This window comes from Tursiops truncatus, chromosome 8 (assembly GCF_011762595.2).
Source record: "Tursiops truncatus isolate mTurTru1 chromosome 8, mTurTru1.mat.Y, whole genome shotgun sequence".
In the NCBI taxonomy this organism is placed as follows: Eukaryota; Metazoa; Chordata; class Mammalia; order Artiodactyla; family Delphinidae; genus Tursiops; species Tursiops truncatus.
In genome coordinates, this window is record NC_047041.1 from 9,706,271 (window position 1) to 9,723,478 (window position 17,208).

A 17,208-nucleotide genomic window follows, 5' to 3' on the forward strand; every position below is an offset into this window, starting at 1 on the left:
ACCTAGTGAAGGGAGGGACCCCACTCCCTTACCAGGTTGGCTAACATTAAGGAAATAAAGCAACGCTGTCCCCCAATGTGTGTCTTCCTAGAAGTGCCAAGGCCCCAAAAGGGAAAAGTTACACAAGAAATTGTCACTGGGATTCAGTCTACCATACACTCCTAGAACAACAATACTACTGATTGATGATTAATAATGATATAAAATCATTAATAATGATTAATAATGATATAAAATCATTAACAATGATTATAATAATGATATAAAATTATCTTCATATAGTACTAGCCACTATACTAAGAAACACAGACACACACACATATATTTTATGTTATCTCTAAAATAAACTGAGGCTGGCAGTAACGGTCGGGGCCCAAGGACACAGCTGGTAAATAGTGGTGCTGCGATCTGGACTCAGATCTGATTCCCAAACTTCTCATCCGTTCCACTTCATCAGGCTGCCGCCCTCCCCTGGGAAGGAGGTCCTGGATGCCTGGCTGTGCACGTGTGTCTGTGTGTGTGCCTGTGCACACATGCCTTCAGGGCTTGCTGTGATCACACCTGGGAAGACCAAAGACATCTGGGGCCACGAGGACTAACGAATCAAGCAATGGACACACACCGTTTATTACATGTAGTTCAAGACTTTTGCTTTTAATTCATACTGTACTTCCATGGCTCTGGCTACTTTACATGACGATTTGACCGGAAGCCTTGTTGGTCTCTAGGTACTAGCAGTTAAGTTTTTAGACCTTGTGCACAGCGCCAGGCAAAGTACAGTTATAGCTCCAAATACAGATGGCCAGACAACTCAACTGCAATCAACCTGTGTTCTTTCCCATAATGGCCCAGGGCAGGGGTTGGGGATGCTCCCTCTGCCTCACCCCACCCCCACCCCCATGTCAGGATTCTCCAGGGGCCGCAATGGCCTCGGACCCATCCCTCCCCACCTTGGAGTCTAGGTTGAGTCGGGGGGAAAGCACCATGGGTTTGGGAAGATGATCTGGTCCATGCAGAGAGTGGTCTGGCCCTAGAGTGCAGGACAGAGAAATGTGGGGAGCCACACACTGTCGCTGGCAAAAATGCTTGCTTTTACTCTGCCATCTCAGTGCGTGGCACCCAAGCCCAGGGCCAACTCCCCAGACACAGCCAGCTGTCTTGCCTGGTGCAGAGGCCACCATTTTTTGCTTCTGCAGTGTCTCATCGTGTTGAGAGAAGCAAGGAGGGCCAAGGGGCAGAGGTGACAATGTTCTTTAATGCCTTCACATGTCGGGTACATCGTCTGGCATCAACTCCTCTTGGCAGGCAAAGTGCTTCTCGCCAGCAGCCAAGCCTCCAGTCCAGGCTTCCAGGCCTGCTGAGGACCTCAAGTCGCAACAGAAAACGATGGCCCAGACCCCTGAGCTTCCCCCGGAACGCCAAAACAGGGAGCTGGCTGGGTCCATCGCAGCCACGGCTGGAGCAGGAGTGAGGTAACAAGGCGGGCAGAGAGGTGGGGAGGCGGGGGGCAGCTCTCTGCGCCGTGGGCAAGTTCCTGCTGCACGTCAGGCAAGCAGGGCCGCTAAAAGGTGGCCTTCCAGAAAGTGCTCCTCTCGGACCCAAAAATGCATCTTCTGGAAGAAAACCTAGAGGTGGAGGGGAGTGGGGCCAGCCTGCTGGAAGCTGGGGGATGAGGGTCGGGGGTGTTAAGTGGTGGATGGGATGATTGTCCCACAGCCTAGAGACGAAGGACGGAGGAGGAGAGAGTCAGGAAGAGAGGTCCTCAAGCTTCCTACTGGAGTGGGCAGGTGGAGTCAGGGGGTGCCCTACCACCTGGGGGAAGAGAGGAGAGCGCTATTTCTCCTGGGGACCCCTAGGGAGGAAGGGCTGGCCTTGGCTGCCCTGAAGAGCTAAAGACACAGCATGGTATGGCGCAGAAAGGATACTTCTGAGACCACACAGTCCAGAAAGATTCTCTCCCTAATCCTTCCTCCAAGATTTCACCCTAGACGTGCTGCCTGCAAACGTATGGACATGGTCAAGCTTGGGTCACAGACAGGGCAATGGAGAGAATCCACTTCTATCAAAGCATTCCTCTTGCGCTTTCTTGGTCCTCCCCCTTCCTTGTAATCCCAAGTTCTCAGTGTCAGCGCTCTAAGGCAACCCAAGGATTTTAGCCAAAGCTTCACACTTAATCCAAACCCCAACAAAGCTGGAGACAAAAGAGAGGTGGTAGAAGCAGGAAGGACTTCTCTCCACCGTTTGCTCTAGCAAGGAGGAGGGAGGATGGACAGACGGATGGAAGGCTTCCCAGCCCAGGGACGGAAGGTGGGCTTAATCCAAGCCAGTGTCCTTGCCACCAGCCTCCTCTTCCCAGCTGAGAGAAAGTCCAAAAGGACGCTTACAAAGTAAGACTAGGCCAACAAAGGAAGAAACACCCTCCTAGGTTAACACCGAGCAATACGGCAAGCTTCATCTTTCTCCCTCTCCCTCCCCCACCCGCCTCTCACTGGACCTCCCTGCCCCTCCTAGCGCGTAAAGAAGATTTAACCACCCTGGATTTCCTGGAACCCAGACCCTGCCCTATGACTCATCTAAACTCCAGGGAGGCTCTAGTCCAGAAGGCTTGTCCTCTCCTGGCAGGGCACCTTCCAAGTTTGAGAAAGCCCAGCCTCGCCAGTCTCTGACCCAGCCTCCAAGATCATGTCAAAGCTAGAATCCACCTTAGGGACAGTCCAGCTCAAGCCCCTCCTGTTACATATGAGGCTCCAGAGGCTCAGAGACCGGGGCTATGTGTGTGGGGGTGTGTGATCTGCCCAACAGCGGAGCCAGGACTCAGGCCCAGGTCCCCTGAACCCCTCAGCTCGCTGCCCTTTCAGAGAGCTCTAAGTTGCTGACCTTGCTGTCCTGGAATGTTATCCCTTTGTCCCAGGGAGTGGGATGGGGGAAAGGAGAGAGTTACAGACATGACTGGCCTCTCCAACACCAGTCCCATCAATTCCCCCCCAGTCAGCAGGAGTAGAGTGCAGACGCGCTGCTGTTCTCACCTGTCTAGAAACGGCAAAATCTTTGAAACTGAGTGCAAGCTCTCGGATGTCTCACCACATGAGTCCTCGCAGAAAGACTCCTATATGACTGAGTTCTTACGTGAAAAACGCCAAACAACAACAAAGAAAACAAAACAAAAAAATGCCCTGGCTGGAAGAAATAACATAAGACATGGTGGTTTTAATGCTCGCTTACGAGCCAGGGCTGCCAGCCACGAGTCACAATATCATTTACGTGTTTCACTCCCAGACTGAGCTGCCAGGGCAGAGGCCCCTTCTCTTTGACAGGTTCCTGAATAAAGGGGAAAAGCTTTTGTTTGGGAGTGAACACAGCTGTTGGTTTTCTCCTGGTTTGAAAATCAAAAAATTACTAGACTAGAAAGCTCTCACAAACGATCCTTGATCCTTAGAAACGAGGCAGGCCAAGAGATGCTCCCCACGTGCACATACTGTCTCCCGGGTTCAAAACCCCAGAAATCAAGAGGGTTCCTTGGACATCCCTCCCTGTCACCTACTCCTTCCTGAGAGGTGCCCGAGAGGTGAAGCAAAAGCCGGACAATTCCGCGTAGCCAGGCCCACTATACCACCTTACTCCCAGCAAAGAGTCCTTTTGAAGTCATCCCAAAGGTCCCAATATGGTACCTTTAATAATTGAATAATTTAAATAAATAAATATGTATGGAATAAATTAGAGAATTTATCATGTGTCCTTTCCTTTCAAAAGTTTCGGGGAATAATTTTGACTTCTGGTTACTCCAACCAGAAAATTCCTAGCAGCCTGCACTGTTTCTCCTTCTTTGGCTCACAGCCCATGAACCCTGACCCTCACCAGCGTCTCCCATTCGAAGTCCCGGACAGGGACAGGGACAGATATGCTCTTGAGCCGCTGGCCCGTGGGCATATGCACACTTCACAAGGATTACATGCAACTCCATTTGCTCATATCTCCTTTTCTAAAGAAGGGATATCAACATTCTAGATGACCATTATGGAATCATCTATCTCATCGTACTCCCCCTGGGGGGGATGGCCTGGGTGTGTCTCTTCTGTCTTCTCATCCTGCCCTTAGGGCAATAATGAGGCCCTCTTCTCAGACAGACTGAAGAGTCAAAAACTTTCTTTAATCGCTAAAGTGGGATGCTCAGGCCAGTCCAAGAGAATACAACATGCTCTTCTTTTGGGCTAGATCAGTGATCAAATCTACCTTTCTTTCCTCTGCCCCTTCCACCAAGGGGTCCACTAGAACAAGTGATCTGGAAGAGCTCTCCTTGCCAAATTGGTATAATCCTTTCCTGATCAAGAATCTCTACAAGCTCTGCCTGGGGCTGGCAGGATTCCTTGGGTCATCACAGGGAGAGATAGTAGTTAGTGTGTGAGGGATGGTAAGCCTGCCCAGATGGGCCATCAGTTCTGAGCCAGCCCCCAAAAGGCCCTAGATGACCCACTTTCCTAACCCATGGTCTCCTTTCTACCCCTTAGTGGTCTCATACCTCTCTGGGGCCAGAGACTAGAGAAGGCGCTGGTTACTCCCTCTGCCAGAACTTCCACTCCCAACTCTCAGAAACAGGGTTTGGAATGGCCCTCTGTGGGGTAGACTCCATCTGGCTTTTTCCTGCCCAAACCTACGCACCTTTGCCAAATCCATTCCCTCCAAGGCTTAGGTCTTCTTTCATGTGCAAAGTGTCTCAGACGGTTGTCTCCCTTGACTAAGCTGGTTCCTCGCTGAGAGGAAATGAGGCTGGCCGCCAGAGTGCTTGGATATAGGTGCTCGCGACCCATAGTAGTTCTGCGGTTAGACCCTACAATTCTTACACGGCTAGTGCATTCACTCTCTCAAACCCTGGAGGCCCTAGAACACACCCTGATTCATCCTAGAAATCAAATGACAGCTCTAAGGGAAGGGGTTAGAGCCACAGACCTGACTTGCTTACAATCGCTAAAGAGGTTTAACAAGATCAAAAATGCTCCCACCCTGACGAATAAACAATGTGCTCTTAGGGCACAGAGGAAAAATAGGGCTTTAGGCACTAAAAAGTGACACTTCACCCAGATCCAGCCTGGGAAAAGACCAGAGAGAAGGGGGGGGAGGGGGGGAAGTAAGAAATCCCCAGCCCTTATTGGGTCCACACCCCACGCAGGGTAGAGGAAGGTACAGGGGCTGATGGAGGAGAATGCCCTTCAGAACACAGGCCCTCAGGACCTGTGGCTACGAAGCCCAAACCCTCCAGCGCAGCCTCCCCAGCTGTCCCGCCGTCCTCTGCACCTGACTCGCGGTGCACGGCCCACATACAGGGGGCGGCCTCATATGGTAGAGTTTAGCTTGCGCCCTGCTTCTGATGCTTCCTTGTTCCCGAGAGAACACTTGGGGAAGTGTTGGGTGGGGAAGAAAAGATTCTCGTTTATTTTGGAAACAAATCAAAAGGGGATTAGGGAGTGAAGCACCTTAAGCGATGCCCCCTTGAGACTTCTTTTCACGACCCCAGGGTCTTCACAGGCATAACTCTGGCTCCACGTCTCCCTTCTCAGAGCCAAGAATGGCCAGCGAGGGAAAGGGTGGGGACGAGAGGACGGAGAGGAAGAGGCTCAGGGGAGGTGGGTGCTGAGAGGGGGTCCCTGCCCTCCTGGCCCCTCCGCCGGCCAGCACAGGGGGTGGGCCCGCTCCTTCTCCCTGGTACATAGGCATCATCTCTTTTTAAAATCTGTATATAATATATATATTTATATTCTCTCTCTATTTATACATATATATTTATATGGTCTATGTACATGTATTGCACAGGCCTCCTGCAGCTGCCCCCGCTCCTGCCTTGTCAGTGATAGCGGTTCCTCTTCTCTTCACTTTCTGATGTGTAGTCACGGGCCCTGATGCCGTTCTGAAGATTGATGAGGGAGTCCTTCATCTGTAAGACAGGGAAGCCCGCCCCAGCCCGGGTTTGTGCCCTTAGTGGGCTCCTCCATTCAGAGCACCCACCACACCCACGTCTGGCAGGTCCCCCCGCCAGGCCGGGCAGCTAAAGGCAGCAGGCTCCCGAAACGAGGGTCGCTCTCAAGGGACACAGTCTCAGGCTGGAGGGGGACGGCCGATCGAGCCCTGGGAACCCCTGGGGTAAGCGGTGCTGTGTCTCAATGACTTGTGGTCCTTGGTTCACGAAATTAAGAATTCTCTCGAACGTTCCGTTGCCATCAGGACCCGCGTCCGACGCCACTGATCGGTCTACTCACTCGCCTTGGTTTCCCTGTGATCCTGAATACACTGTCCTCCTCTCCTGGTACCTTTGCCACACTGTTCCCCCAGCTCAGACTCCTCTCTTGCCCATTCAACCTCACCCAGCTACTATCAAGGCCCAGAACAACTCCAAACTTTCTCTGGCTCACAGCCATCTCTCTCTCTCCTGGCCTTTCATGGACCCCTCACTAGGGCTCTGCGCTGCAGTCATCTTTAATGGCTTTGTTTCAGCTGTGTTGGGACTGCACTGTCTTATCCTTACCTTGTACACCCCAGGTGCCAAGCAGAAAACTGAGTAGGCTCCTAGCTGTACCCATGTCATTGAATTAACTGAATCTTAACTGAATTTCTTAACCTTCTTTAAGAAATAGATACATCCCACATCACGGGATGAAGTTTACATGGGACAATTCCAGCGGTAGAATCCTACCCTGGTTCTAGGTAAGCTGCCTTGTTAACACAGGAGGGTTAACATTTCACAGGTAAACAGTTATGGATTTTGAGAACCTCTGATCTCTCGGCCTAATCTGTCACTTTCGTCTCTTTAGTTCTTCGATATCAGGTGGGATGAAGGGCCCATTAATGTTCTTTTAAAGGGGACAGAACGATGGGAATTCCCTGGTGGTCCAGTGGTTAGGACTACGGCGCTTTCAGTGGCAGGACCTGGGTTCGATCCCTGGTCGGGGAACTAAGATCCCACAAGCCACGCAGCGTGGCACGCCCCCGCACCCCCAACCCCCAAAAAAGGGGGAAAAGAAAAACGAAAAACAAAATCAAGGGAACGGAACGAGACACCGATCTTAATGCTTGTAGAGTCGAGTCTACGAGGCTACAGGTCTGCCTGCCCCAAGCTCCTTCTGAAGGAGACCCACCCTGAATAGAATTCCACAGCTGGAAGGGGACCGGGTCATCCAGTCCAACTACCCGCCGCCTTTAATTCATAAGTCCCTCACCCCACATCATCACATCGCCCTCTGAGCACTTTCAGTCCTTCAAAGCAGCCCGTTCCATTGCTGGACTGCTCTACCCATAAGGAGCGTGCTTTTCGTTGATGACTCAAAAATCCGACTCCCTATAACTTCTGGCCCTAGTTCAGTCCCCTGGAGGTTCACAGCAGCCTAACCCTTCTTCTAGATGCCAGACCCCAACGTCTGAAGACTGGCCTGTGCTGCTCACCCACGCGTCTTCCCTGCTCCTGAGCACATCTTTACTTCTCTCAAGCCTTCCTGATAGGCCAGAGCTTCCAAACTCCTTGCTGTGTTGTCTGCCCTTGTTTGGTTAAAAAAAAAATGCCCTCCTTAAACGTGGCTCCAGTGTTATGCATGACACTCTAAACCCATTAACCTGGATCATGATAGCTGCATCAAAATTCTCTCTCCTTAATTTAGAGCTAAGAAACCAAACCATGAAGGGGAAGTAAAGTTGAATATTAACGAGTGCCTCCCGCGGGCCATCAGACCAAATGCAACAGCAATTTCACGAAGCAATGGTTATAATTCCAATTTTATAAATGAAGGAACCGAAGGTCCCTAATACTAAATCCCTTGCTTGAGGTCACAAAACTAGTCAGTGGCAAGGTTAGGATTCCACCTCAGTCTGATAAAATGAAGCTAACTATTGATTTTGCCCCAGAACGACTTTTTTAAAAAGACGCATCTAGTTTTTCAGAAAGAAAACCGTACCAGGAAGAAGACGTTATGAAAAGGAGACACGGTACCAGCCATCTTCCCAGACTCTCAGCACAGCCCCTGGGGAGGGGCCACGGCCTGGGCGTTGGGTGTCCTGTGCATGTGTTGAGGGCAGGAGGTGGGGGAGGGGAGCACACGTCAAAAGGAGTTGTTAGAAAGACACGCCCTCTGGGAAGAGCAGTCTCTGCGAAAAGGGGGTTATCTCTTTCAAGGCCTGTCAGATTATGGGTTACCAAGAAGAAAAATTAGCTCTCCTTCCATCTAACCTACAGTTTTCCTACTGCAAATCCAGTGTGTTATTTCACTGACATAATTTTGGGGAATACACGGGTGTCTCCCACAGCTCGCTCAGGGGTGGCTTTAAAATTAGAACAATGGATGGCCTGGGGGAAGAACGAATGGGAGGAGGGCATCTGGTGGACGATGATGGAGATGGCGCTCTCCTCAGAGCACAGGGCAGGAGTCCCATCTCCGTGAGACCAGGGCAAGGAGGGACGGAGGGGGCATCTCACCTGGTCAAGAAGCATCACTGAGGACTTGATGATCTCCCTCCATTTTTGGAGCTCGGTATCGTGGTACTTTTGCTGGGACTCTAAGAGCTGGGCCCACTCTGTCTGAGACTGGGGTAACCTGTGGGGTAGAAGAAGGGGTACCCCAGCAGCTGCAGTTATGGCCCGTCGACTGTCCTATGCGCCCAGACCCCTAAAGGACAGAGAGCCACATCAGAGCGCTCTGTCCTTTGCTCAGTGCCCTGGTTCCCCTGTGCCCCAAATCAGAAGCAGACGGAAACTACAGGGACAGTTTTCAGAGCCTGCCTAGGCACTCATCCCAGAGGGTTATCCCCCGGCCAAGGGCAGCGGGGCCGTCCCAAGGAGACTGGGAAGCAGGAGCCGGGACACAGTACTGGCTGGGGTGAAGGTGGGAGCAAGGGGGAGAGGCCAGGATTACCTGTCCTGGAGCCTCAGACCCTGCCAGGCAGTGAGGGTCTGGGTGGTATATTCCAACATCCAGAGTTTGTAGAAGAGCATCATGTTGAGGACGACCAGCAGCACCAGACTAAGAAGACGACAAGGGGGAAAGCGAGAGCCATGAGCCGGCGTCTGGGGGAGCCCCTCCCTCTCAGAGCCGGGCACTCCCCCGCCCAGGGGCCGCTGTCCTTGACCACTGGGTCACCCGACGCATCACAGGGAGTGGTTAAGTGAGCCAGAGGGATGCAGCGGAGGCGGGGGGCGTGGGGGGGGGAAGAGAGAGAGAGAGAGAAGCAGTGTCATCTGGAGGGGCCAGGAAAGGGCCGTGGAGAGGCGTGTGGGGTGAACGCAACAGAAGGGAGAGACATACAAGTCACCCGGAACCTGGGTGCTGGGGGAAGCGAGGTAAGATGGAGAGGAAAAGAGATGATGGGGTAAAAGAAGCAATCACAGAGTCAGCACCTGAAACAGATCCCAGTGCGAGCAAGGAAGAAAAACAGGGAGGAGGCAGAGGTTAGAAACAGGCTCGTGTGGGGAAGGGGAAGCCCGCTCAACCCGAGGCAGAGAGAAAGTGAGCGTCCAGGACAAAGAAAGGGCAGGAGCAGAGACACAGCAGGATGGGGACATCTAGCAGGAAGGAAGGGGGGCGCGGGGAGCAACTGTACACAGACTCTTAGCACTTCAAGGGTGATCAGTCGAGACAAGGTTCCTCCTACAAACCCAAACCGGGGGAGGAATTCCAGTGGGATTCCCAGCTCTGCCCCGATACGCCTCCCAGATGTTAGCACAACTGCCCGAGAGCTGCCGTCTCCTCCGTGCGCCTGCCACAGCCCTGCACGGGGCACGAGGACCAGTCGAGGCTTCTCAGGGATGGGCTGGAAGTGCTCAGAGTCAGGGAGGTGGCAGGAAAACCAGGGGCCGGGGGACCCAGTGGGGAATGATGAAGAGTCACTGAGGCCTGTGGGAATTCTCTTCTCTTGGCCTCAGTGCCCTGAAGATCATTTTATAACAGAGGTTCGTGGGATGGAGAGATGAAAGCTCTGGGAAAGAGAGGACGCAGACACGCAGAACTGGGCACAAAGCCTGGCTCACTGCTGAAACATCTCAACTTTCGATCAAGTTTCCTAGCTTCACTGAAAGCCAGTTCCTTCAACAGGACAATAATACCTACCCTGCTGAGGTTGTTATGTGCATGGAAGGAATGTACGTGAAGCCCTCCACAAGGAGCAGTTATTTTCATTAAAGGAGGAAGTACAGACACACAGGAAAAAGAATGACAAAAATGGGAAGATAAAACAAATAGATGGAAAGAAGACCAAAAAAGAAAGAAAACCTATACTAAGCCTCTGACCTTTCAAAGTGTGTGCTGCATGTGGTGTGTGGTGTGTGTGGTGTGTGTTACTGTGTTTCTCACCTGGGCTTCCAGCACTACGGAAGGCGGCATTCCTTAGAGCAGCAGCTGCAAATCCCTGGGGCTACTCAGCTGTGTTCTCGGGGCTCTCCTGAGTTTTCCACGAGAACTTCTTAATGTTGTACTGAATTTCAATGATACCACCTTTAATTGCATCAGGACGCCTGGACCACCTGAATGCCACTTCCTCAGAGTGTGCTGCACACAATCTTAGTACTTGCGTTTGGGTTTGTGTTTACAGTCCTGTCTGTGCTCAGTGGAGGTCAAGGGACACCCCTGCCTGCTTCCCGAGTGAAGGCTTGGGGGTGGTCTAAACGGAGAAGAGGTGGGAGGCTGGGGTCACCGCAGGGCAGGCTTATGGCAGCCGGGGCCTCTAAGACGCAGGGCAACCTGCACTGTACCAGGAGGTTCCACTCACAGGCTGGGAGCAGACCCAATGCCTGGGCCTTCTAGGGTTGAATGACGAGGCCCAATTATCCTAAACTAACAAAGCACCAATGTTTGTTAATATGCTATAAAATTTACTCAGGCCACTGGCCTTCTCTACTAAATAATGACAAAACACAGAGAGAGCTTAAACAGAACTAACCCAAGGTTAGAGTTCTCTGTTGACCAAAATCAACATCAGAGATTTAGTTTTAACAATGGATGAATCACATTAAAACGATGCTGCTAAACATGAATTCTGCTGGCTTTACGGTTGTCCTTGTGTTTAATTGTGTAAAAATAGGTTGGCCTCTTATGCCATAGTCAGAAGACTTTTGCATCTACTTTTATGTTACATATTCAGGTAAGGTTAGCAAAAGAGCCCCCTCGTGACCCTCAAAGGCCCCTCTCCCTGCGTGGTCCCCAGGTCTGTCCTCAGCCCATTTCCTTCCTCACGCTCCATACTCTCCTCCGATGATCACTCTCATTCCCACCATGGCTCTAACGCTACCGACAATTAAATCTGTAACTGCAGCCTGAACTTCCCTCCTAAGCTCCAGGTCCACATCAAGAAATAGCTATCTGTCACATCCGCCTGAACAATCTATGGCAGCTCAGAGACATCGGGAACTGACGGCATCTTCTGTGACAACTTTCCTCTAAGTTCCAGGTTTCTGTCCATGACACAACCATCTACAGGCACGCAGATCAGGAAGGCCTCTTCCTTCGCTACGTAACCAGGTGTAAGGAGCCTTCACCTTCGGGGCCCTCTCAGCCCCAGGAGGCCCTCATCTCAGTGTGACAGCCCCTCCCGCCGAGATCACTGCCGTTTACTCCTGTTGGCCCCCACTGCCTCCAGTCCGTTCTTGTCTAGCCCATGCCCCATACTGCCATCTGAGTGATATATATATTTTTTTTTTAAGTGTAAATCCAACCATGTCAGTCCAGGGCTTCCTTCCCAGATTCCTGTGGGCAGAGCTGTGCCCCTGCTTCTGCAATCCTGAACAATACTTTAGTGAAGGCATGAAGGGCTGGGGGTGGGGTGGGAGTCACAGAAGCAGGACAGAGCTACGCACAGTCTAACGCCTGGTGCACACCTGGTAGAGCCAGCGTCTGGGCAGCTCCTGAGCACCCCCCAAGCTATGCCGCCACGTCTCACAGCACAGCCCAGGCAGGAAGGGCTGGGCAGCCAGGCAGTGGGCCCGGCCAAGCGGAGGAGCTGTCTGTACTTAGCTGTCCAAGCTGCTCCTACTCAAGGTTTACCAAAGTCCTGAGCAGGCTCTGGGCTCACACTTCAGAAAGCTGTCTTCCCATCTTACACCCTCATGTTTCTCAACGAACTTGCTCCCTGGCCCAGCATCCTTCTGCGCAAGTTACTGAGCCCACAGCTTTACAGCATTATGGCAGTGATTATATACGGCTTATATTAAAATAAGCATACACTTTTCCTGGACTCTAGTCATCGATTGTGTCCGGCCACCCTGCCAAAGGGTGGGCCCCGTAAGTGCACAGTCCCGACGCCTGGCACAGAGCAGACACCCAGAACGTCTGTCACAAACAAATGAATGGGCTCCTAAAATGCTCTGTGGCATCTCTATGTTAGCATTTATTCAACAGTGTAGCAACTGTGAATCTCCTGTCTGTTTGACCCACTTGAAATTGAGCTCCTGAAGGGCATGGAGGCTGCATGCAGCATTTTCTTCTGAATCCTGAAGGCCTAGCATACAGTAAGTGCTGAGTAAAACAGAGAAAAAGCAGCAAAGAGGCAAGGAAGGACAGATAGAGCAACCGATCTGGAGAGGGACTAGAGGAGAGGGCAAAAACCAGGGCAGCAGCGAGGGTGTTCGGATGCCTGAGGAAGACAGACGGGGAGGAGGTGGCAGGTAAGAAAGGAAGGCGGCCGGGGCAGGGCGGGGGAGGAGAGCCGGAGTCCCTTACACACAGCTGATAACCAGCAGTAGCTTGGACACACTCTGCAGGTGGAAACCATTGGGGCTGTCCTCGGGGATGTGCCGTGTCTGCGTGGAACCTGTGGGGAGAAGGAACGAGGTCATCACCACGTGGTCCGCCAGCCCACCAACGACCGATGTGATGCTGGTCACGCACAGAACTGCCCGTGACACTGTCGTGGCAACGATGCGAGATGTGGACCCGGCCCTCAGGGAAGGGAAGCTCCTGGAGGGCAAGGGGGACAGGAAAGTGACCGAACAAATGAGAAAGTCACCTGACCTCTGTAGCTAGGACATGCAGGTGCAAGACAAAGCGACCTGCAGCCATGGAAGGGAAACAGCACTGGGCTGGGACCAGAGACAGCTTTCAGCTCTGGCTTCATCCATAACTGGCCGCGGGACGTTGAGTGAGTCGCGTAATCCACTGAGGGTCAGTTTATTCGAATGCCAAGTTAGCCAGGAGTCCTGTATGTAAAGCTCACGAACAACGTGGGAGCGCCCTGGCTGAAGCCAGGGGAGGGACAAGGAAGGCTGGCGCCCTCCTCCTTCCCCTGCCCTGCCCCACCCAAATCTGATGAACATCCGGGGAAGTGCAGAGCACAGCCTGAAAATCCCTTGCTGCATGTTTCCGCGACCGAGCAGAGACAGGAGGTTGTGAATGGCTGGATGGGACGAGGGAGCCCCACTGCCTGGCAGGGGCCCAAGGAGGGGGCTGCCTCGCACTCCCTGACCTTTGTGTCATGCGGTAACCCTGGGGGCTGAGCTTTGGCTTCTCCCTGGAGCATGTCCCAAGAGCTCGGAAGCTGCAGGCCTGAGCCGAGGCATGCAGGGAGCCGTGGAGCTCAGGGAACATGGAGGCAGAAACCCAAAGGCAACTTCTGTTCAGCAGAGCACACAGGGGGGTTCAGCAAGGGCTGAGGAGCTTAAGGGCAAAGGGAAATGGCAGAGCATCCGGAGCCTCAGATGTAACGAGTCGTGAGCCAATTATACACAGTCCACGCCAGGCTGCAAAATGAGCACGCCTGTGCGCCCGGCGTAGGCACGCAGCTCCCGCCCACAGCCCTGAGCCACGCCTCCCCGGCCCCCACCCGCGCACACCTGCCACGTGCTTGATCCTGTGGCCCACATCTTCATCGGTGGGTGTGGTCACGGGGCTCATCACCTCTTCCAGGTGGGGCACCCGCAGGTGGGCATGGGGACGCTTCCTCCTCCGCACCGACGGGGCCTTACTGGCCTTCTCCTTGGGAGACTGTCTGTGCAGCTCAGCCAGGTAGGTGCTCTCCGTTTTGGTCAGCTCGCTCTCTGTCAGGGTCCAAAGGCCACATCAGAGGACATCCGCCCCTACCTCCAACCCAGCACACTGGCCTCCAAAAGCAGCTGTCTACTCCTAGCCGAACCTTCTCTAAGGGGACCATTTTCCCCTATTGTACTCTGGGATGTTGCCTGGGAGGGCGGGGATCCCTCAGGGATGCCCGTGAGCCCCAGGAAATACTCCTGGGACCCAGCCCAGCCCAAAACCCTCTCTGGGTCGTTCAACAGTGTGTAGAGACAAAGGCTCCCAACGTGCACCCTCACGTATGCAATCTGGGGCACGTCACGTTTCCCAGTGGACGCCTTCTCGGGCTACTTCCTTCTCATAACAGCATCACCACCAGTGAGCCCGGATCTCAGGCTCATTTTGGGGGGGGGGGGTCACGGATCCCTTCATGACGACGATCTCATGAAGGTCACAGTCAGAGCCTCTTCAACGTGCATACGTTCACACACGTGCTGAACTTTGCATCCGTTTCTGGGGCAGACTCAGGGACCCCGTGAGGCCCGCTCACTGCCCCCGTCTCTCCCCGTGCCCCGTGACTCTCAGGCCCTGAACAGTGACAGCGGAACGGTTCACCCAGCACCAGGGACGGTGCTCACCCAAGTGGCGGAAGTAGTCCTCCAGCCCACTCCAGAAGTTCTTCTCGATGAACGTTTTCACCAGTCCCCAGGGCTGTTTTCGATAGCGCAGCTCCGTGGAGACCCTGAGAAACAAGCCACAGACTAGATCAGCCGTTTGCTAGGCGGACCTTCCTCTGCTGGGAAAAGGAAACTTCAGGTTTAAGGCCGAAGCAGCTTCACATGGGTGCTGCCCTTTACAAGTTAAAAAAAAGCCCCTTCACATCCACATCACCTGACCTCCCTGGCCACCCCCTGAGGTAGGTGAAGCTAGTGGATTTACCCTCCTTTCATAGAAGAGAAAACTGAGTCTTAGAATTTGTAAGCGGACCAAAGATTAACAAGAAGGGCTCTGACTCCAAGCCCACAGCTCGCTCATGATGCCACTCGGCCTCATCCCAGGAGGGCTCCGGATGGCGGGCAGCCTGCCGGCCCCAGGGCCCTTCTCTCCTTCTCCAGAGACTTTTAGCCCCGGGCAGGCTCTCGGGCTTCGCGGCTTCCACCTCTAAGGGCTTCATCAGCTCCTGGCCTGGCCCCTGCCTCTCCACCCTCCCCGGGACCTCGCCAGCTCCTGCTCTGTCCCCCGCACTCTGTCCCCGTCGTGGGCACCTCCGCTGTCCCGTCCCTGCAGCATCACCTTCTGCTGCTGCACCGTCACGCTGCTCTGCCTCTCCTGAAGGTGCACTTTCATCGGTTACTAGATGCTCCCAGTTTACGCTCCCCACGTTCAAGGCTCCCTGCTCTGTCCTCAGGAGGAAGAAGGGACCTCACCCCCAACCCTGGTCCGACGTGTGTGTGTCCACGGCCACGTCACCCCCACCCAGCAACTCTTCCCTGGATTGAAGGTGGGCACCTCTCTGTAAAGGTCTGTCTGGAGAAAGCTTCGTCCCTTTTCAAGGTGTGGGTACTCAGATCTTCCCGATTCCCCAGAGACCTCTCGCAGCCTTTCACCAAACTCCTATTTTATTTGAACGTGAGTGAATTTCTGCTCCGTATAACCAGAAGAACTGGCTCTAAGGTACAGGTACACGATCGGTTATTTTCAAATGGGTGTGTGTCTTGGCTTTTCAGTCAGACTACAAGCTTCACAGAATGTTAGGGTCTAAATTTCTTCCTTCCTTGAATGCACGTCACAGTGCCCAGGACAGGACTCGACCCACAAACGGCATCTAACTAATCATTCAATCAACCTTTTCTGACTCTGCTGTGTGCAGGCCCCGTGCTGGGTGCTGGGAACACAGTGGTGTGTGGACTGGGACTCCTGCCGGCCAGGATGGCCGGAGCTGCCACCCAGGGAGACACATGTGCAGGAACTCGCAACAAGCCCAGCACCCAGCAGGGTGGGAAGGGCAGAGACTTGTTTTTCTGAGACCTGGATTTCAGCACTTTTGACTCTTGGAAAAGTTACTGAGCTTGTATGATCCTCAGCTTTCTTATCTGAAAAGTGAGGATAAACCCACCTCCTTGGGTTATTCTAAAGAACCAGCTCTTGGAGGTGAAGTACCTACACAGTATCTTATAAACTGCAGACAACCACTAAAAAGCAGTGGTTGTAAAAGTTTTACTAAAGGGACACATAGAGGGGTAAAGGGAACACATGGTGGAGAGAAGCATGAACCGTCAGGATGGGCGGGGGGGGCGGGGGTCTCGGAGGCTCCGGAGAGGAGACAGAATAAAGGCTGAGGCAGCAGCCGGTACACCCAGCCTCCCCCTCGTCCCCAGGAGCACATCCACGCTTTCTGCTGCAAGCTCCCCCAGGTGCACAAGGAACTTGCTCCGCACCCGCTCGGCCGTAGAGACAGCACCTGAGTCGACTCTTGTTCCGGGCCACGCGGGTGAGAGTGTAGCGGTTGATGGTGTAGAAGTAGTCGTGATACGGCACGTCGTGCGTGAGGACCTCGGCGTCGACCACGTAGCACTCGCTCTCCTGGCTCGCCTTGTACATGGTCTGTGGGGAGGAAAGGGTCGTGGGACGAGGCTGACGAGCAGCAAGACGGGAAAAGCTCCTCCTTCCTAACCTCCCCAGCCCACCCCCAACTTCTGAACGGGGACCCAGAACCACGGGAAACGGCAGCATCTAGGCATGTCAAATGCCACCGTTTCAGGGCTAAACAACACCGTCACCCAGACACTCCTTGCTGACGTCTCTCCTGAATCCTCCACGACAGAACAGAGGCTTCTCCAGCCCGCCCTTACTGGCCTCTGCCCGGGGCTCACCTGTGTCTCCCTGACAGTGGCAGTTTTGGGAGCCAGAGGGTTGGTGAGGGTGATGGTGTAAAGAATCACTCGGCTCTGGTTTCCATTGTCTTCCTTCTTCCACGGATGGAAGATGATATCTGAGGGGAGAGAGGAGCCGTGGGATGACGGAGGGAGAGAGGCGTGCCATCCCCACATCTGAACGTCCCCTCCAGTGCCCTCCTCTTGACCGTACTGACTGCCGACTGGCCCCCAAAAGGAAGCCAACGGGAGCCTGAGGGCCGGGGGAGGAGGGTGAGAGGAGGGGGCGTCAAAGCAGAAAGAAGCTCATTGTAGCATGGCCGAAATCCTACACAGGGCTCCACAATGTTGATTGTTCCGGGGCT

General features: G+C 53.6%; 1 protein-coding gene across 2 annotated transcripts in view; it reads right to left on the minus strand.

Moving 5' to 3' along the window:
* Positions 1-602: 602 nt before the first annotated feature.
* The window catches only part of GRAMD1B (GRAM domain containing 1B), a 176,505-nt gene continuing 159,899 nt past the window's right edge, over positions 603-17,208 (minus strand). For both annotated transcript variants that reach the window (XM_033861881.2, XM_033861880.2), the window contains 8 exons: positions 16,844-16,962; positions 16,432-16,574; positions 14,609-14,712; positions 13,793-13,996; positions 12,684-12,774; positions 8,889-8,996; positions 8,453-8,570; positions 603-5,926 (listed from right to left, as the gene is read on the minus strand). In XM_033861881.2, coding sequence (XP_033717772.1) covers positions 5,837-5,926; positions 8,453-8,570; positions 8,889-8,996; positions 12,684-12,774; positions 13,793-13,996; positions 14,609-14,712; positions 16,432-16,574; positions 16,844-16,962 — 977 coding nt within the window. In that variant the 3' untranslated portion in view covers positions 603-5,836. The remainder of the gene's footprint in view (positions 5,927-8,452; positions 8,571-8,888; positions 8,997-12,683; positions 12,775-13,792; positions 13,997-14,608; positions 14,713-16,431; positions 16,575-16,843; positions 16,963-17,208) is intronic.